At 42.2% G+C, this 20,962-nt stretch overlaps 1 protein-coding gene across 3 annotated transcripts in view; it reads left to right on the top strand.

Moving 5' to 3' along the window:
* TTF2 (transcription termination factor 2) overlaps positions 1 to 14,904 on the top strand; it is a 48,597-nt gene extending 33,693 nt beyond the window's left edge. For 2 of the 3 annotated variants that reach the window (XM_037736997.1, XM_037736996.1), the window contains exons 13-23: positions 1,518 to 1,699; positions 2,717 to 2,870; positions 3,197 to 3,288; positions 3,992 to 4,074; positions 4,473 to 4,606; positions 5,349 to 5,519; positions 7,886 to 7,944; positions 8,738 to 8,888; positions 9,903 to 9,985; positions 10,948 to 11,022; positions 13,478 to 14,904. In XM_037736997.1, coding sequence (XP_037592925.1) covers positions 1,518 to 1,699; positions 2,717 to 2,870; positions 3,197 to 3,288; positions 3,992 to 4,074; positions 4,473 to 4,606; positions 5,349 to 5,519; positions 7,886 to 7,944; positions 8,738 to 8,888; positions 9,903 to 9,985; positions 10,948 to 11,022; positions 13,478 to 13,622 — 1,329 coding nt within the window. In that variant the 3' untranslated portion in view covers positions 13,623 to 14,904. The remainder of the gene's footprint in view (positions 1 to 1,517; positions 1,700 to 2,716; positions 2,871 to 3,196; positions 3,289 to 3,991; positions 4,075 to 4,472; positions 4,607 to 5,348; positions 5,520 to 7,885; positions 7,945 to 8,737; positions 8,889 to 9,902; positions 9,986 to 10,947; positions 11,023 to 13,477) is intronic. The other variant, XM_017524179.2, reaches the window with a different exon arrangement.
* Positions 14,905 to 20,962: the final 6,058 nt, after the last annotated feature.

Genomic DNA, 20,962 nt, shown 5'->3' with positions numbered 1-20,962 from the left:
AGTGACAATCGTGAAGACCTGAGGGTCTTCTAGGGGGTCCAGGGCAGCCTCAGTTATATGATGCATTATCATGTCATTATGCTCCAAAAATACAGTATCATCCCAAGAACTCAGCCTTCTGTGTGTTATCCTTTTAGCACAGCAGAATATTCACAGGTTTCTGTATTTGGAGAGATCTCTGGGGTATTTCTACAGCTTATGATCAACTCTGACTTACGGATGATGAACTTTTCAGATTCCTCAATGGATCTCCATTGCTTTTGGGATAAACCCCAAATTTCTTTTCATGATGTATTAGGCTCTTTATTTTATTTATTTACTTACTTATTTTGAGACAGAGTCTCGCCCTGTCGCCCAGGCTGCAGTGCAATGGCGCAATCTCAGCTCACTGCAACCTCTGCCTCCGGGGTTCAAGCAATTCTCCTACTTCAGCCTCCCAAATAGCTGGGATTATAGGTGCCCACCACCATGCCCGGTTAATTATTTGTATTTTTAGTAGAGATGGGGTTTCGCCATGTTGGCCAGGCTGGTCTAGAACTCCTGATCTCAGGTGATCCACCTGCCTCGGCCTTCCAAATTGCTGGGATTATAGGCATGAGCCACTGTGCCCGGCCATATTAGACTCTATGATCTTGTCCTACCTGTATGTGGCTCATTTCTCTGACACCCTACCCCTCCTTGGAGTACCTCGTGCTCAGTCATACCAAGGGATCTGTAGTTCCTGCCATGCTCTGTCACAGTGTGTGTCTATGGTCCCTCAAAAGGAAATACTTTGCCTCCGCTCCTTCTCCCAGGTTAATTTTTTTAAACCTGCTTCAAGAATCTTTTCTGGACCACTCCCCACCTTCCCCCGGTTTGGTTGAATGCCTCTGTCAGCACCTTGTGCTTAGTTAAGTTGGAGCACTTTGTTTCTTCAGCAGATGTTGAGTATCTGCTATGGGTCAGGTGCTATTTCATCAAGAGCAGCCAGATTCCCACGTCAGGTATTGAATTAACCAGTGGGACTTATTATATATGCATCGTATTGTAATTATCTTTACACTTGTTTTTTTCCTCTGCTAGATTTTGAGCTCTAGAGGGTAGGAACTGTTTTTTCATGTCTGGCTTAGCATCTCACATCTAAAAGTAGACTTTTGGAAAATTTTTAGTAAATTTAGTAAAATTTAATAAATATTGTATTGAGTGAGTGAATTTGCAGGTTCAATGCCTGGTTGTAGTCCTGGTCTACAGCCATTGCTTAAGTTGGATTTAAAGAATAAAAGAAAACTCAAATTAGAAACAATTTTACTCTTAGGCATGTTAAGTTCAAAGACTGAGACTCTCAAATGACTTATTTATTTGAACCAGTTGAGAGGTTTTACCCTTGAGTTTCTTAATTCTTATTTCAGTGTACCTGATCTAAGCAAACTTAAAGGGAAAGGTGAGTCCTGAATACTTGGCTGCTATTTCCCCTCGTTTCCTTGAGGGCATGCACATTTTCCCATACCGTGGCTGGATTTCACTTGTGATTCTTCCAGGGCACCTCAACACCTTTGCTTCGAATAGTGTGGGCTCGAATCATACTGGATGAAGCTCACAATGTTAAGAATCCCCGAGTGCAGACGTCCATGGCTGTGTGCAAGCTACAAGCCTGTGCCCGTTGGGCTGTCACTGGAACCCCCATTCAAAATAACTTATTGGACATGTATTCACTGCTGAAGTGAGTGACTTCTTGTGTTGATGTAAATGTGAACCCTGTCTGAATCCCTTCATCATTATTTCATGCCTCATAATAAAGCTTTGATGTGTGCCGGATTATCTTGTGTAGGAGATGGCAAGCCTGGCAACCTTTAAACGACAAAAGAATAAATGTTGATGAGAAAATAGCTGTTGATTGGTTGATACAGGACTTTGATTACATTCAGCCCTTATATATGCAAAAGTATAGGACAGCTTGAATCAAATTATTCTTAAGTCCAGTGAACGTTTTCGGCTACTTCTGCTTTAAAACATATGGTCTACGGTCCGCACTACAATTTATTTGAAGCAAACAGAAGAGAATGCTGATTTAAAAATAAGTCCTTTTGGCTGAGCGCAGTAGGTCATTCCTGTCATCTCCACAATTCGGAAGGCTGATGTGGGAAGATTGCTTGAAGCCAGGAGTTTAAGATTAGCCATGGCAGTAAAATGAGACTCCACCTCTACAAAAAATAAAAAAAATTAGCCAGGCACAGTGGTATGCACCTGTGATCTCAGCTGCTCAGGAGGCTGAGGCAGGAGGATCGCTTGAGCCTAGGAGTTCAAGGCTGCAGTGAGCTATGATTATGCCACTGGACTCCAGCCTGGGGGAAAGCCAGACCTCAGTCTCTAAAGAAAAAAGTTAAAAATAAAGTACTTCTTTTTATTTGAGTCAGCCATAAGGGGATGTGAAATTTCTTTCTTAGCCTCTAAAGCTTTGGAACAAATTCTAGCTGCTGATTATATGTCTTGTTGTGACTATGCAGGCATTGTTAATAGGATAACGCACATTTTTATAATGTGGTTTTGTTATTGACTTACATCTTTTTGATCTGTTCAGCAGAAGTTTGCTATGAAATTCACTTTTTAAAGTGATCGGATGACAGATGTAACAGAAAATCTGATTTGTTTTTCATCTTATATCTTACTCTGAACCGTTATTCCATTCTCCCTGACTCCTCCTTCCCTACTCTCTGCCCTTCTTCCTCAACAAAAAAAGGTTTCTCCGTTGCTCTCCATTTGATGAGTTCAGTCTGTGGAGGAGTCAGGTTGACAATGGCTCAAAGAAAGGAGGGGAACGGTTAAGTATTTTAACCAAGAGCCTTTTGCTGAGGAGAACAAAAGACCAGCTGGACTCTACTGGCAGACCTTTGGTAATCAAGTTTGTGCCTGTCTCTGGGGGAGGCCAGGGAAGGATCATGACTGTGTTATTGCCTTGGGTTGAACAGCCATCTGCGTTGCTTCAGGAGCCTCTGTGTCTCCCGTCCTCCTACGAGGAGGCCCCAGGGTTGCAGTCCCGTGCGTGGTGTCACAGCAGTCCAGTTGTACTGTGTGTTGGAGCAGTCCTATGTTTAAGAAAGGGTGGAAGCTGCATTCCAGGGGTTGACTAGATCTGCAGTGTCATCTGGCGAATTTGTTCTGTAATCGCCAGTTAATTCGTATAGCTTCATGCCAGCTTCTTTTTCTTTTACTCTTTCAGGTGATACTGCCCCAACGTAAATTTCAGTTACACCATTTAAAGCTTTCTGAAGATGAAGAGACTGTTTACAATGTGTTTTTTGCAAGATCAAGGTGTGTGTATTGAAGAAGCACCTTCTCATATACATCATTTTATTCCTGTCCTTTCTTGGGAGTGAGTCTAGGGTCAATTTCCACAAACTATATTTATGGCATTATTGATTAGGTGGCTGTCTGCATTCCATTTTTTTTTTCTCCCCGTTTTTCTCCTTCTCCCCTCTGTAGTTTACCTCTGTCTCATACACACATTGAAGGCAAAATTTTCAACCTACGCTTCACTGGCTTCCTTGTATAGAAGTCATAGGGTGTGGTCACCATACACTGAATCTGTCTGGTCCTCATGGGGCTATACTGAATAATCATATCTCTTTGACCACCTGTCATCCAGCATCTCACGCGAACTTTAAAAAGACTGCTTTGTAATCCTTTGTGTCGTCTGTTCTTTGCACTGTCTCTTGAACTCTTACTCTTCCCTGAATTCCAGATTTACTGTCTCCTATTTGGTACCTCTCATTTCCAATGTAAATATGTTTTTTTCTTCTTTCAGACCTTATGTTTACTAGCTTATTTTAAAAAATGACTTTTTAACAAAATAACGATTTCTTTTGCATTACCTTTGGCCGTTGCTTGCTATGAGCTTGGCATCATTTAACAAGACCACTTCTCTAATTTGCCAAGATCCTACTGCAGGCACAGTTAAGCAGGTCTTAGTGACCATTCTACTGCGTTTTTGTTTTTTTTTTTAAATCTGAGGCAGGTCAGCTCTGCAATCCTATCTAAAAAGACATGAAAGTAGAGGCAACCAATCTGGAAGAAGCCCTAATAATCCATTCAGTAGAGGTAAGCCGCAGGACTCTCATAAATACATATGACTAATGAAAATGGGGATTTGGATTCAGTAAAATGCAGAAATGTGAGGTTATGAATCCTTGGTATCAGAGATTTGACCTGAAGTAAGACCATCAAACCAGAGTAAAAGCTACTGATCCACAAACACCAGACCTGGTGATTTAACTTCTTTTTAATTGTTTCCTAAATCTGCTTTATTAAAATGCAGGTAGTTCTATAAGAAAAACCAATATTTCCTTTGGCCTAATTGGCATAGAAGTGAGTTATAACTATATTATTGAATCTCAGATCAAACACGGTTAAAGTAGCCCCGTGTAGTTCCTGGCTCTCTCCATATTTCTCTGTTTTAAATCCTGTACCATCCTGTGGCTTGCCTTCCCTCCTGGAAGTGGCACTGGAGTTTGGGTCCTGGGAGCCTAGCCACTCTGAGGCAGCAGACTCGCCGACATCCAGCACCGTCCACATACTGTCCCAGCTGCTGAGACTCCGCCAGTGCTGCTGTCACCTTTCTTTACTGAAGTCGGTAAGAGAAGCCCTTAGCCTGCTGTCATACAGGGCCCCAGAGGGGCCCCCCGAGAAGTCAGTTTCACTCTCCTACAACCTGGATCCCATCTACTTGATCAAAGGAATGCTGTTTTGGTTTTTCTATTTTTGTTTTCTGGTGGGTTGGAGAAAAGGGGGCTTATTTATTTTGCTTTATCTCATATTCTTGATAATTCCTGTGGCATCAAGAATAGTGTATTTCTATTGTTTATTTTGTTATAGATTAACTGTTTAAGAATGGAAAATGACATTTTGTTTAAAAAGAAGCTGTTTTGTGAATGCTCCGGTACTTCAGAATGTCATAAACCTAATTTAGTTCTTGGGGTTTTCTGCTTTCAGGCGGTATTGGGGTTTTGGGTTCCAGGTATAAAAACTCAGATAGTTATACAGACTAAAAAGTTATCTCCACACTGGATAGAGGCATATCCAAAATTAAAAAGAGTATTTTATTCACTTGAGAAGCTATAGTATATATTGTGATTATCAATAGCTCAATGTATTCTAGCTTGGAAAAATGGAATGATTATGTCATCTGTCTGGCAGTTCCATCATTTGGTTTATCTGGTGAAAAAACTTGCAAGATCACACTTTAATCACGGTGTCTTAAGGAGTTACTGATGACAAATTATAAGGCATTTTGCTCTGCGAAGTGTTAACATCATCAGGTAACAAGGTTTGCTGCCTTAACGCCCATCTGCTCCTGTCCTTTTTTACCTGTTGAGGCCCTGGATCCAATGGAACTGAAGGGTGAAGGTCTCGTCCTTTCCCTGGAGGAACAGCTCAGCGCTTTGACCTTTTCAGAGCTCCATGACTCGGAGCCGTCTTCCGCTGTTTCCCTTAACGGCACCTTCTTCAAGATGGAGATTTTTGAAGACACGCGAGAGAGCACCAAGGTATTTTGTCTCCTCTGTAGCAGTAGAGACGTCGATTCCTCACACATTTTCCTGTGTGACAGCACCTCATTTGTCCAAGTGGGAACGTCCATTTGCCAATAGAGCTAGAGTCATTAGATTCCAGCTGATCAGATTCTCCCTCCAGTCTTAAAGCTTCATTTGTTTCACAGATAACACGAAAGCCTTATTACGTAGGGGGCTTTCAGAGGGTAATCTGGGACATCCTCAGCATTGCACTGAAGCAGATTTTCTGTCATGGGTCACTGGGGAGCTTGCCAGGTTTGTGCTAGGGACAGGGCCTATGCGAGTGAGCAGTTTGTTTAGAGAAAGCTGAAAAGGAAAACAAAGGCTTGACTGTAGAGACAGTGTCGTCCACGTGAGCGCCAGTTGCTCTGACTTGTTGAAAGGCTTCCGTCTGTGAGTTGCATTTCCTACGTAGCCTTCTATCTTCATTAGTCATTCTGTTCTGTTTTCATAAGAGCTTTTTAAGGCAGAAACCTTCTGCTGGAAGAAGGCTGAGCTATGCCGTAACCTGAGTCCTGCCTGTCTGCTGGCTTGGAATGTGCTTCATCTGCCTGCCTGTCTCGGAAGTGGGGCTTGTTTCTCTCTTAGCATCTCAAGCTGCGATCGTGGGCTCAACCTCTCTTCAAGGGCTTTTTTTGAAAAAGCGTATTAATAACTAGAAAGGAGGTCTCTTCCAGGGGAATGGCATTATTTTTTCAAAGGAATGCTGCCTTTTAATTAAAAGTTTAAAACGTTTACCTAGGTCTTCACCACTAATAGCTGAGAGAAACAGAACATCACATGTGGCCAGAACACACATGCTGGTGCCTTCAGAGTTAGCTGTCGGGCTAAAACTTATATTCCTAATCATTTGTGCTCCTTGTTTAATGAAACACAGTTAATATTTAGTCACAAGCTTTCTTAACATATGTCCATTCATAGTTCAAACCACGTAAGGTTGTTTCATGTAGGGAAGGAGGCTTCTTACTGGAATTTGACCCTGACTCCTGGGCCGTAAGTCCAGCCCATCCACTGCAGGTTTCTCAAAACACCATTGCCAGCTTTTTCATGTGGGAGTCACAGCGCATTCCACAATCTCAAGTTGCCAAGACACCAGGCACATCAGTGTCTCTGTTCTATTGTTAACTAAAAAAACAGATGTACCTGCTTTTCTTTCTGCTAATTTGAATGGTACAGTCCTGTGACTCACTTCCTGCCTAGGCACAGAATGTTTAAGATTGGAAAGCAGCCCCATGTGGTGACCGCTAACAGCATGACTAGAATGTGGGAGCTCAGGGCACCTCAGAATTCATCTGGCCTAAGTCCTTCTTTTCACTGATGAGGAATCAGTCCCAAAGTGCTTCAGCCACATGAGGACAGAGGAAGAACTTCTGAGTATTTGTCTCCTGATTGACTTACAGCCCAGGTTTCTTCCTTCTCCAGTATTCTGGGGGTGAACTCTGGGGCCCTTGGAGGCTCTTGAAAGGTTTTTCACATGAGCAGTTGGGAACAAGGAGCCTAGCTGCACTCCAAAGTCATGCCCGACGTGTTCTTACTGACTGCTCCCCTGTCGACTCAAATGTACCCTAAGGGTTCTTTACCCAGGGAGCCTGTTTGGAAGCTTTAACAATTGTTCCTCTGTCTGGACAGGTCCTCTTCAGTGACATCTGGGGGCAGGCTACAAAGCGGGTAAAGCTGTTTCACTTTCTTCGGCAAACATTAGGAGAGGACCTTCTCTGTTTCGGCCACGTGTGTACTCACAGGCCCTCACACACAGCCAAAACAGAGAAGGTAGTCTTCTAATATTTGCTTCACTGGAGTGTAAGGAGTTCATATATAGTATGATAAGGACTGTGATCATAGAAACAGAAGGTGCTGTGATAGCATATGGGCAGCAGGCACCTAACCCATACTTTGGGGGTTGGGAGGGCCTCCAAGAAGAAGTGACATTAAGCGGACACAAAAGGGTATTCTAGGCAGACGGAACAGAATGGACAAGATGGGCCAAGGTGTGATTTACGGGAAGAATTTTGGTGTGACTGCTGTGTCATTTGAGGAGGGCACAGTGAGAGTCTAACCCAGAGAAGTAAGCAGAGGCTGGGGCAGCAAGGGTCCGTCAAGCCGCCTTGAGGAGCTCGGCCTTTATCCTCAGTGGGAAGCTATGCAAGGGCTTTAGCCAGAGGGGTGAAGTGACAAACTCGGATTTTAGAAAGAGCTTTCTGGCTGCAGAGAGGAGGGTGGAACAGAGACGGGTGAGGCCAAAGCACAGACGCCATCTAGGAGACGGCTTCACACAGCAGGTGAGAGGAGATGGATCAAAGTGAATTGTTCAAACATACAATGATGATGTAACCTTTTCCCAGATTTCATCTCTGTTGGCGGAATTGGAGGCAATTCAAAGAAATTCAGGGTCCCAAAAGAGGTAACTGCGTTTTCTCGTTATCCAAGTATGGGTCATAATTAATCGAGAAAATTTGAGTTTGCTGAGAGTTATAAATCTTAGTTTTTTCTATCAAGAACTGCAAGTCATGTTCAGCATAAAGCACCGAGGTTACAGCACACATTCCTTGTGATTTCTTATTAAAATATTTGTGGTGCAAATGGAAAAGGACGTCCCTAGAGGAGCAGGGGGAAGCTAAGCATCTGAAGAAGTGTTCAAAAAGAAGCATAGAAAGAAAAGTAAGGGAGGGAGGAGGCTCCAGCAACGCTGGTAATGTTCTTGTTAAGCTGGGTCCTCAGACACAAGGAGGTTCATTTTGTCATTTGTTATACCCGGCAGGTGTGCTACACACCTGCATTTGTTTACATAAAATAGTATAAAAATGCAAGACTCCATAAAGATAGCATGGGGGCAGGAGGGAGCCTCAGTAGATTGTTGTTTGGGCTGGCACAGGAAGGGTGGTCAGTGCCCCTTTTGTGCAGGACCACAGATTTCTGGATGAGCACTAGGCCCCCAAATAAAAGAATTCCGGAGTCATTACTTTACCACTTTTCTGACTTCATTTAGCACGAAATAAATTATAGAAAGGATCTAGAAATAACTGGAAGCATTATAATCTTAAGACATGAGCTAAATGTGTGCCTTCTGCCTTAGATAGGAGAAGACCTTTCTTTGTCAACATTTGATAGCTAATCTTAAGAATGATGGGGGTGTTAAAGCCCTGCAGATGGGTTTGTTTAATCTATGTTAGGATATTTTTTATTCTTTTTTCCAGTGTCATTGTCTCTCAGTGGACCAACATGCTGAAAGTTGTAGCATTGCACCTGAAGAAGCATGGACTGACTTATGCCACCATCGATGGCTCTGTCAACCCCAAGCAGAGAATGGACTTGGTAGAGGCATTTAACCGCTCCAGAGGCCCTCAGGTACAAGCTGGTCACATCAGAGCTGCATCATTAATTGTTCTGAGTTATACAGAGAGAATTTTGTTTGTTTGATTTTTGTTTTGGTTTTTTTTTGAGATGGAGTTTTGCTCTTGTTGCCCAGGCTGTACTGCAATAGTGTGATCTCAGCTCACTGCAACCTCCGCCTCCCAGGTTCAAGTGATTCTCCTGCCTCAGCCTCCCAAGTGGCTGGGATTACAGGATCCTGCCACCATGCCTGGCTAATTTTGTATTTTTAGTAGAGATGGGGTTTCACCATGTTGGCCAGGCTGGTCTCGAACTCCTGACCTCAGGTGATTTGCCTGCCTTGGCTTCCCAAAGTGCTAGGATTACAGGCGTGAGCCACTATGCCTGCCCATACAAAGAGAATTCTAATATGGCAACTTAAAAATATTTACAGGCTTGATTCTTCCAAGGGTTTAGAATTTCTTAGACATGTATTGGGGTACTTTTTAAAGAGCACAAATATTCTAAAAATACAATATGAGGACTAAAAGGAGATTAAGAGCAGAGCTGGTTAGAAGAGGGGAACTCTGTAGAGGCAGCAAGCTTTGAAGGATAGGTGGGGTTTTGGTATAAGGAAATGTGAAAGAAAATGAAAGAATACAGACATCTAATTAGGATTTGGAAAGCATCGGTCGAATGATAGGCAGGAGAATTATTGTAGCAATGGAGGGGTAGGGACTAATGAAAAACATAATCTGGTTAATTGAAAGTTTATTGAGCTGACCATCCCCAGGGTCCTAAATTACGGTATTTATATATTTTGGCAGGTACTCAGTTAATTTTTGAGGTTGACTCATATATAAAATGTGATGAGATTTTCTCAACAGTGAGACATGGGAGATAGCATCATAATGTTTAAATTTATAACAGCAGTAGGAAATTTGTTAGGAGCATAGTGCTTGTCTATCTTAATCGTGGACTTAAATCTGAGACCAAGATGTGTTTCAAGACCAAGTCTGTTTAAAGTTGACGTTGTGTTTCCTTTGGAAGGTAATGCTGATCTCTCTCTTGGCTGGAGGTGTTGGTTTAAACCTGACTGGAGGAAACCATCTCTTTCTTTTGGACATGCACTGGTAATGATTCTGGACTCGTCTTGAGTCGTCACAGCACAGCAAGGAGGCCAGTGGGCTAGAGGGGCAGTAGGAACTGACTTCTCATGTTGATTGCTGTGTTCATATTGCGGAGACGCTTCTGTTTTTAAGTGTCTGTAGATATAGATCTAAGCAGGATATAGGGCTAGTTGACTCCCCTGAGTTCCTGGGCTAGCAAGCCTTCAAATGACTACTCAAAATAGTTCATTCACATTATTGTTAATCTAACATCTGTTTCCATGGAAACTGGGAGCACAAGCTTCTCTTCACGAGTTAATGTTGCTAAGAGTTAACATTGCTCAGTTTTACCTCTTCTCCAGAATACCGTATTCCAGACATATTTGCTGGGATCCAAGGAAATTTTAACCTTCGCAAAGAAGGAGAAGCTTTATTCCAAAAGGAAAAGGAATAGGGGTTTTCTAATTGTTAGAAATATACTTAATACCTTACCCTTGGATTCATTGTATGTAGTAGTGTACAAACACATCTTTTCGTGGCTACAAAATGAATGAGTTAGTGTGTGGCTACCAGAAAAATCTCATAATGAGTACCAGTTTCTGGCTTTCCAGTTATGCCAATCAAAGACGCTGCACCAGGCACTGTTGCTGGGTTCTGTCACTGATCCAGTTCTCCAGACAGCCCAGATTGGTCAGACAGGTCAACAGATGACCTGTTATCTGGCACCAGCTTGTCTTAGGCCAGTATAGCCTAGGACAGGGGTCAACAGATTTTTTTTCTTGCGGGCATTACAGCCCACATAGTTCTCTGTCACAGGATCTGTGTGTTTTGTTTTGCTTTGCTTTGCTTTCATAAATCCCTTTAAAATGTAATAATCATTTTTAGCTACAAAAACAAGCTGTGGGCTGGATTTGGCCCATGGGCCATAGTTTGCCGCTTCTGATCTAGTGTATCAGTTCCTTTGAGCTTTCCCTGTCTTCTAACAGGAATCCATCACTTGAAGATCAAGCGTGTGACCGAATTTACCGAGTCGGGCAGCAGAAAGATGTTGTCATACACAGGTAAGTAATGGTCCCCAGGACCCTGGACCCTTCTCAACTTCTACTTTGAGAAAGTCTTTCTTTCTTGGGTAGTGTCTTAATAAAATGTAAAGTATTTAGTGATGACTTTCCTAATGAAGCTCCTGAGGCATACCCTCAGGCAAACCAGTCAGAAATTTGGGTAAGTTTGAAGTTGGTCACTGCAAAAGAAGGGCAAGCTTGTGCATATGGTGAGTGCAGTCCAGGAAACCCTCCTCTCTCTTATTTTGCTTTTTAACTTTTATTTTGACATAATTTCAGACATACAGAAAAGGTGCAAGAGTAGTACCAAAAAGTTCCCATATTCTGTGTGTGCATGTAGATATAAACATTTTTCTGGACCACTTGAGAACAAGTTATAGACCGGATGCTCCTTTGTCGCTAAATACTTAAGTGTTCATTTCTTAAAATTAAGGGAATTCTCTTATATAACCCCAATACAATTATCAAAATCAGGTTATTAAAATTAACAAGACACTATTATCTGATCTACAGATCTTACTCAACGTCACTTGTCCCAGTGATGTCCTACATAGCAAAAAAGAATCCCAGATCCTGGTAGCATGCAGTGGTCATAAGTTTGTCTCTGATCTGGAGCAGTACCTCAGTCTTTGTGTTTTAATGACACTGGCATTCTGATGAGCATGAACCAGTTATTTTGCAAAGTGTCTCCTATTTTGGACCCCCTTGTCTTTAAAAACAACAAAACCTGCCTTAATGCAACCAATTCCCTCTCACAATGGCCCTGTTTTTCTCCTTCCCTTTCATGACCAGTTTTCCTGAAGAATTAGGAATCACTGGGCCTTTACTTGATTACTTCCCATTCATTCCTCAGCCTTTGCAAACTGGCCTTTACCCCTGTTGCTGCCCTGAAATTGCTCTTGTTAAAGGGCACCAGTGACTTCCAGACTTTGCCAAATATAGTGATTGTGATAGTCTTCCTGTTGTTAGCGCTCTTCTCTCCTCATTCTGTACGCTCCTTCCTTTATAAATTCTATCCACTCCAGTAAGTCCAAAATCTGTATCTTTAGTTCCAAGGTCTCCTAAACTTAAGACCTGAACATCACAGCCCCTGCTGAATATCTGAATCCGAGTGTCCACATACTCATCTGTTATTCCTTCTTTTATTCATTGTTCATCTGAGCATTCAGCTCATAAAACATACCTTTTGAGCACCCACTATGTAGCAAGTATAACTACATGTTTCAGGTGCTCAAATGTTACAAATCAAAATTAATATTTTTCTTCCTAAGACCTCAAATCTGCTCTTCTTCTGTAGTCATTGTCTTTGTGAATAGTATCACTGTTTATCTAATTATCTAGCCAAAAACTAGACCTCCTACTTTCTCACTTTTCCACATACCAAGCCCTTTAGTTGTATTTTCTAAATGTTTCTGATAACCATATTTTCCTTCCCATGCCCACTGCCAGGTCCCGCTTTCCCACTCAGCTACCTCCCGTTCTCTGCATCACCAGCAAAGGGCTCCTCCTAACTGATAGTCTGATTGTGTCATCCACTCATATTCTTCAGTAGCTCTCACCTCCCATAGGATCAAATCAAGATGTCTTAGCATGACATGCACCACCACCTGTGATCTGGGCCCGCCAGCCTCTTGAGCTTTTGCCGTTGTGGACAACATGGTCAGTGTGAACTTCCTTCACTATACCATGCTCTGAAACTCAGCCATGGTTTTGCACGTGTTTCCTTTCCCCAGGGTGCTGTCCTCACTGCTCTCTCTGGCAAACTCTTGCCCAACATACGAGTCACAAATTAAGAGTTAACTCTTTAATGGAGCTTTCCCTGACGACCCTGGACACATCTCCTTTTCCTCCTTTTGCACACTGCACATACTTCCACTGTAGCACTTACCAGGTCACATTATTATTTATTTTCACGCCTGTCTCACTTGTATTCTGCTTCAGAGCAAGACCATATTCGTGTCTCTGTCCCCACACCTAGCATGGCATAGTGAGTGCTTAATCGGACTTTTGAATGAGTGAATATATGACAACAGTGACATTTACTTGGTTTTAAAACTTTTCAGTGTGAATTCACTAAGAAATAGATACCCTACTTAAACTAGCAGAAATTTGTTGACCTTTGAGGCCTATGGACTTACCAAGGTAGAACTTTCTGGGTGAAAGCTGGATCTCTATGCTTTTTTGGAATGGGATATCTTTTGCTTATTTTGAGTTTTTTTCAATTACCTTAGCTTCAGAACATATTAAAATGTCAATGTGAGTCACATCCTTTCCAATGGACATATATCTAGTCAAGGTTGTTTAGATCCCTCAGACAGGGAGGGCTCTTAACTGGATCTAAGAAGACTTAAAGGAAAAAGCCTCATTAAAAACTAAAGTGCCATAAAAGTTTGAGTATGTTATTAGATGTGCTGCTTTGAGTTTTTGACAGTTTCCTTATTTATTTATTTTTTAGATTTGTTTGTGAGGGAACAGTAGAAGAAAAGATCTTACAGCTCCAAGAAAAAAAGAAAGATTTGGCCAAACAAGTTCTATCAGGGTCTGGAGAGTCTGTCACCAAGCTCACCTTGGCTGACCTCAGAGTCCTTTTTGGCATCTAACCTCCTGTGGATAAGGGCTCAGAATACCGCCATTGCTGGTTTGTATTAGGATCTGGGAATAACAACCTAACCACGAGCCTCACACTGTGTTCTTTGCATCTCAGTTCACTGTCAAGCCTTTCACCTTCCTCAAAATGAGGCATAATCTTATCCCTAGAATTGAGGAGATGTTATGTTAACCAATTAGTTAACCAATTAATAGGTCAATTTATTTAATGAGTGGTATGGAAACCAGTTGTTTTTTAGTTAAAATGTTTTAGAGTTGGATAATTTTGGAAAACAGCTCTGGCAGAATTGTACATAAGCTTCAGTAAAGTTCAAAACGCAGGGCAGGCGTGGTGACTCATGCTTGTAATCCCAACACTTTGGGAGGCCGAGGCAGGAGGACGGCTTGAAGCCAGGAGTTCAAGACCAGACTGGGCAACACAGTAAGACCCCATCTCTACGAAGAATAAAACATTAGCTAGGCGTGCTAGTGCGTAGCTACTTGGGAGGCTGAGGCAGGAGGATTCCTTGAGCCCAGGAGGTTGAGGTTGCAGTGAATTGTGACTGCACCAGTGTATTCCAGCCTGGGCAATAAAGTGAGACCCTGTCTCAGAAAAAAAAAAAAAGAAAAGGAAAAAAAAGAGCTAGTAAAGTTCTGTGTTGCCTTTGTCTTCCTACCTGATGAGGGGAGAGTCACTGTTATTACTTTCTCTAACTCAGGCTCCATCCTATCTCTTCATCTCTTCTTGCCAATGATGTTGCTCCCGCAACCACCTTTTTGTGGGTGTGGCAGAGAGTCGATCCCTGCAGCCAGCCACCTCTGCCCTTCTCTCAGTGCACAGTTCTTCCTCTCCGGCCGAGGATCAAGGAGCTGCTTTGTACATAAACAGATATTGAGTATCTGTACCATTGGATCATTTAGTGTCAGTCTATCATTTAGTATTTGCATCACTGTATCATTTAGTGTTGTATATCACTCAGTCATTTAATGGTTATCACCATATCATTTAGTAGTGTATCCTTTGGTTCACTGTATCATTTAGTATTTCTATTATGGCATTTCTACTGTATGTATAATAGGATGTAATATATGTGTCATCTTTAATAGTATTTGTATTTTTACAAATTTACAGTATTTGTAGCATTTAGTATCATTATTTCTTTTAGTATTTGGTATAATCTAATAAATACTAATCCAGTCCAATACTAATCCAATCCAATATTAATAATAGTATTGGTATAATCCAATACTGATAGTAGTATTGATATAATCTAATTAATAATGTGTTTGACAGTGTAGCAGAAATAATGCTACGTGTTCACTAAGCCCGTTTTCTTTTCCTCCTGGGCACCCAGAGAGACTGTATTTCCCAGTCTTTGCTGCAGTTTGATGGGGTCCATATTACTGAGTTCTAGTCAACGGACTGTGGAGAAAAGTGATGTAAGTCACTTCTAGACTGCCCTCTACAACGTTATAAAAGATTATTCATGCTGTTTCTTCCCTCCTCGGCCTCTGGGTTGCCAAGGAACTGATGGAAGATTACAAGGCCCTAGAGAAGGGTGAAGCCACTAGCTCAGCAGTTCTTAGCCTGGTTTTTGGCCATCAGCCCTTCTATTAGACTAGTAAAGCCTCAGTCCCTGGATGGCTTCCCCATGTGCCCTTCCCTTGCCCCAGCTCACCTACACGGGGCTATGACGTGATCAAAGAATCTTTTTTTTTTTTTTTAAGCTACTGAGATTTTTGTGTTGTTCATATAGTAGTTTCTACCCTAATACAAACACTTGAGACTTTTACACTTCAGGAATTTATTCATATTTCCTTCTTCTCATTAGCAGTTGTTCAAAAAACACTTAATCTGCTAATTTCTGCTAGAAAGAATCAGTTCTTCCTACATAGAAACATTTCTGTCCTTTGAGTTAGGAAAGAAGACCCTATGTTAACCCAGTCACAGTGAGGACTGAGGCACTCAGAGCCTGTTGAAGCAGAGGTTTTCTGTAAGGACAAGATCTAAAGACTTACAAAGGTAAAGACAATGGCCTGGTGGGAAGAATTCTGGTCTAGAACTAAGACTTGACTCTAGTTCTAGGTTCATCTTAGCTGGGCGTGTAAGCTTGAAAAAAATCCTTACTTTCTCTACATTCTGATTTCCTCATTTATAAGGTGGGCAGTTTTCAGAACTCAGCAGCAACAAGGTTCCTGATAAAATCAAGAAGCAGGCCAGGCACGGTGGCTCACGCCTGTAATCCCAGCGCTTTGGGAGGCTGAGGCAGTTGGACCACCTAAGGTCAGGAGTTTGAGACCAGCCTGACCAACATGGAGAAACCCCATCTCTACTAAAAATATATATATATATAAAATTAGCCGAGCATGGTGGTGCATGCTTGTAATCATAGCTACTCAGGAGGCTGAGGCAGGAGAATCACTTGAACCCAGGAGGTGGAGGTTACGGTGAGCTGAGATTGTGCCATTGCACTCCAGCCTCGGCAACAAGAGCAAAACTCCAAGCAAAAAAAATTCAAGAAGCAGAGGAAGTAATATTGCCTTTTTGAAGTTTTGCTATAAGATCAATACACCAAGGTAAAGATTGAGTCACCTGAGAAGCAGTGGCTCCCAGACCAGCAAGAATGTTCAAACCTGGCTCTGCCATTTGCTGATTGATACTAGGCAAGCTGCAGGTTCCTTGGACATCTCAATCCTTTCATCTGTAAAATGTGTGGATTAGCATATATCTCATGCTCCACTGGGAATTTCATAGCAGATACATATACTATAACATGTCTGACCAGATAGTCAGTAATGTCAGCCAGAAGGTATCAGATGAACATTGTCAGTGTCTAGTCAAGCACTGTTTAGGGGAGAGAATTCTTTCAGGTTCAAGCACTCTGAATTTTAGTTTGGAGAGGTATACAGGGATTGTAACCTACAATCTTCAGGTACTGAGGCCACTGACAAGTAATCGACTATAAGGTAGATGCCTCCTGATATTTTAAAATAGCTTCTCTAATGTTCCTTGTTGTAAGCAGAGCAACCTGGTTATGTCTTGGGTAGGTGTTCTCATAACCGTGAGATTCAATTGATTTGATGTGGATGCAGAAAAAAAATGGAACCACTGCCTTAATGGAATGGAGTATACCAAACCCTAGTGCTGGGATGGAAATATCTCATGAGTTCACAGAATTGGCATTCTGATATTCATATATCTATCTCCGGCTCATATTCATTTTAGTGTAAATCAGTTTCTCAAAGTCTAGGTATGACAGGGTGGGTCTTTGCACCTTCTGGCAATGGGCAGCATCCCCCAGCACAGTGGCCTAACTGTGGTGCCACACTATGAGTCTGGCCCATGTCAGCCAGCCTTCCTTCATGTCACGCTATTGCTGCTGGATTTGCTTTTTACATCTGCCTATTGCACCTGACTTGGGCATGGATGATATGAGGTAACAAACGCTTTGAAAACCATGAAGAGCCACACAAGTGCTAGTGTTAGTGCTGTGAGACAAGGTGTGGGAACGCGAGAACAGGCAGCAGCATGGGTGCAGCTGAAAGAGCCAGGTGGTGAACTGAATGTATGTCACCAAAGTGCAACATCCCTGAGCCCCAGATTTCTAAGGTATTTCTTACCTGACAGAATTGACTTCATGGAAGGTTCGTAGTTTGACTTTGCTTTAGTCACACTGATCAAATAGGAGTATCGTGCATGCCACAGCTAGGCAGAGTCCTGGGCCCTTTAAAAACCTCCTCAATGACTCCTATTGCAGGCCCCGTGCGGTGGCTCACGCCTGTAATCCCATCACTTTGGGAGGCCGAGGCAGGCAGATCACTTGAGGCTAGGAGTTTGAGACCAGCATGGCCAACATGGCAAAACCCCATCTCTACTAAAAATACAAAAATTAGCTAGGCGTGATGTTGGCCACCTGTAATCGCAGCTACTCGGGAGGTTGAGGCAGGAGAATCACTTGAACTCGGGAGGTGGAGGTTGTAGTAAGCTGAGATCACACCATGGCAGCCTGGGCCACAGAGCAAGGCTCTGTCTCTAAAAAAAATAAAAAAGACTCCTGTTGCCATGCAATCATTATAAACAGCATTAGGTAGAATTCTCTCTTTATGGGACATGACCTCTTTCTCTAGCGATCCTGTGAGTGATCTACTGTGGCAATTTATGAAACTGAATTGTTTCCTTGTTCTGATTGTCTGTCGCTCAATGAAATAGCTTTTAGCAGGGCTCAAAGGTGAAGTCAGATTCTCCTACACTAATAGGATAAGCATGGAAACACCAGTGCTCAATGTGGCCTCTGATTGTCTGAAATTTTGCTATCTGCTACAATACCTTGAAAGAATTAGGTTTGCAAAGTGGGATATTGTGCTGCTATTTGTTATATAACATCTAGCCTGAGGAAAGGGCAGGAAAAATTTAAAAGCACATCTGTAGGCACAAAGATAATTATAATAGAAATTCAGAATTCCTAGGCATATGGCCTAGACTAAAATGTTTTCATAACTAAAAATGAAATCAGGGTCAGTTATAATACAAAGTACCACAGAGGTCAGTAGCTAGGGGATGAAGATGGATAGGAAAAAAAAAAAAAAAGCAAAACCCAGGGAGGGAACCAGGGAGACAGATGTGCAGCTGCACAATGTTTTTAGTATCTTGAGTTCTTATCCAGATTCCATAGCTAAATCCAAATGTATGAATAGGTAGAGACTACATAAGAAAGGAAGGATGAGATTATTTTCTTGCTTAATTATTCATACATTAATTCAGAAATGTATGTTGAACACTTTTCCCAGGCATTGTTGGGCACTGGAAATATAAGCAAACCTGAAAACCCATCCTGTCCTCCTGAGATAGCATCTAAGGGAGACAGGCATTAATCAAATAACCCGTGTGGCTGTAAAGCAGCATTGATGCTGAGCGAGTGCTACAAGAGAGGACTGTGCAGCCGGGAGGGCTTCTAACACGATTTGACCCAGTCAGGGAGGATCTGAGGAAGTGAAAAAAGAATTGAAATCAATATGTAGACGCTAACAAGGCAGAGTGAGATGCCTCTTCCTATACTGTATCCTGCTTCTAAACAGCATCCACTTCATGGGACCACCTCTTTCCTGAGCCAAACCTACCACACTGCTATACAGTCTCTGGAGGAAAGTTGCGCAACTACTGCATTTTGGACATTAGAGTCTGGGTGGGCTGACAGGTATGTGTATGTTTATCATCCAAGACAGCCAAGGTGTTTATCGTGTTACAACATCCCAGAGGACTGAGGCTTTATTTGTGGCTCTTCTTTCTTACCTGTAACACCAGAGACATACCTTACATCATAATGCTGCATCTTGTTGATGCTTCAATGCTCACAATTCAGTGGTGATTTCTGAAGCACGCTGGGGAAAGTTCCTAAATCCTCCCACTCTTTTTGCCTCACCTTGGAGTCCTGGGCTCTGTGGATCACTGACTGTGCCAGGTCTTTCAGCAGGCAAGGCAGCCGAATTAAATTGGGTTTGTACTCCATTGTAGTGCATGCATGAAACATCACCCCTAACACCCACGCACAAACTTTAAATATTTGTCACAGAATTGTTATCATTAATATTGCTTAAAGGCTAACACATCAGCTAGAACCCAGATGTCTTATGGAAATTTTCTATTGCAATGTTAATTCATCTACATAAAGTTGTCCAATCACTGAAACCGCCTCCAAATGAAACAAATGGTAAGCTTTTTGTTCTCAATTCTGAAACTGGATTCATTAAAAGACACATGAGGAAAGATGATATAATACAATGGCTTCTTCATGGCAAGCGGTTCCCTAGATGTATGAGGTAATTGGAAAATTCAAGGCTGCTCTCTCAGGTGCATGTAATTTATCCAACAGGCTTGAGATAAGGCTGATTTTTTTCCAAGTGGTATTCGTTTAAATAACACTGGGGTTTAGGAGAAGGGAAGTTTGACTTGTAAAAACAGATACCAAGGAGATCCAAACTAAAAATTCTACCAATCAGATCTTTATTCACTTATATAATATTAAGTCTCTACTACGTGCCAGGAATTGTCCTGCATGGGGTCAGTATAGTAGTTTAAAAATATCAAATCCCTGCCCTCACAGAGCTTACAATCTAGTACGAGAGGACAGACAACAAACAGAATATATATGTGTTGGCCCAGCACTTTGGGAGGCTGAGGTGGCCAGAGTTTGAGACCAGCCTGGGCAACATGGCAAAACCCCATCTCTACAAAAAATACAAAAAATTTACCGGACATGGTGGGGTGTGCCTATGGTTCTAGATACTCCGGAGGCTGAGGTGGGAGAATCACTTGAACCTAGGGAGGCAGAGGCTGCAGTGAGCTGAGACTGTGCCACTGCACTCTAGCCTGGGCAACAGAGAGAGACTGTCTCCAAATGTGTGTGTGGGTGTGTGTGTGCGCATATATATATATACTTGGAGAGTTTAAGGCGCACCAGGCAGGCCAGTTTGGCTGGAATAGGGTGATGGAGGCAGACAGGTGGGCAGTAAGAGCAGGGATCCAGATAATGCGGGGTCTTACATGCTGCTGTAAAGACTCACTTTTCTAAGATGTGACGCTAATGGACAGTGGTGAGCAAAAGAGTGACATAAGCTGACATATTTTAAAATGCATTAAAAAATGTATAAAAATCTTTTAAAAGATTTCTCTGATACTGGGTGGCCAAAAAAAAAAAGATAAAGATCGGGCACTGACCACTGGATTCTGTAACCTGGAGTTTACTGGTAACCTTGACAAGAGCTATTTCAGTGGAGTCTTCGGGATGACAGACTGACTGGATTAGATCTCATAGAGAATGAGAGAGAAACTAGAGATACCAAACAATTCTTTTGAGGTGCTTTTAAAGAGAAGCAGAAAAGTGGAGAGGTTGCTAAAGGGCATGTGAAATTGTTATGGACTGAGTTGTACTCCCCAAAACTCAGTCCTCACACCCAATGCGACTATATTTGGAAAAAGACCCTTTAAGGAGGTGATTAAGGTTAAACGGCATCATGTGGGTGGGATCCTAATCCAATAGGACTGGTGTCCTCATGTGAAGAGATACCAAGAGCACATGCACGCAGGAGAACGGCCATGTAGAAACAAGGCTGCCATCTGCAAGCCAAGGACAGAGTCCTCACCGGAAAAGAACCCTGCCAGCACCTAGATTTTGGACTTCCAGACTCCAGTACTGTGAGAAAACTAATTTCTGTTGTTTAATCCACCCAGTCCGTAGTGTTGTTATGGCAGCCCTAGCCAGCTAATACAAAAGGGGAATTTGTATTTTAAGATGGGAATATTGTATCATGATTATTTTCTGAAATAAGCAATCCAGTAGAATGGGAAATTACTAGA

This window comes from Cebus imitator, unplaced genomic scaffold (assembly GCF_001604975.1).
Source record: "Cebus imitator isolate Cc_AM_T3 unplaced genomic scaffold, Cebus_imitator-1.0 Scaffold32, whole genome shotgun sequence".
Classification (NCBI taxonomy): Eukaryota; Metazoa; Chordata; class Mammalia; order Primates; family Cebidae; genus Cebus; species Cebus imitator.
Note: the sequence above shows the minus strand (reverse complement) of the source record. Positions and strands in the feature narration are given on the sequence as shown.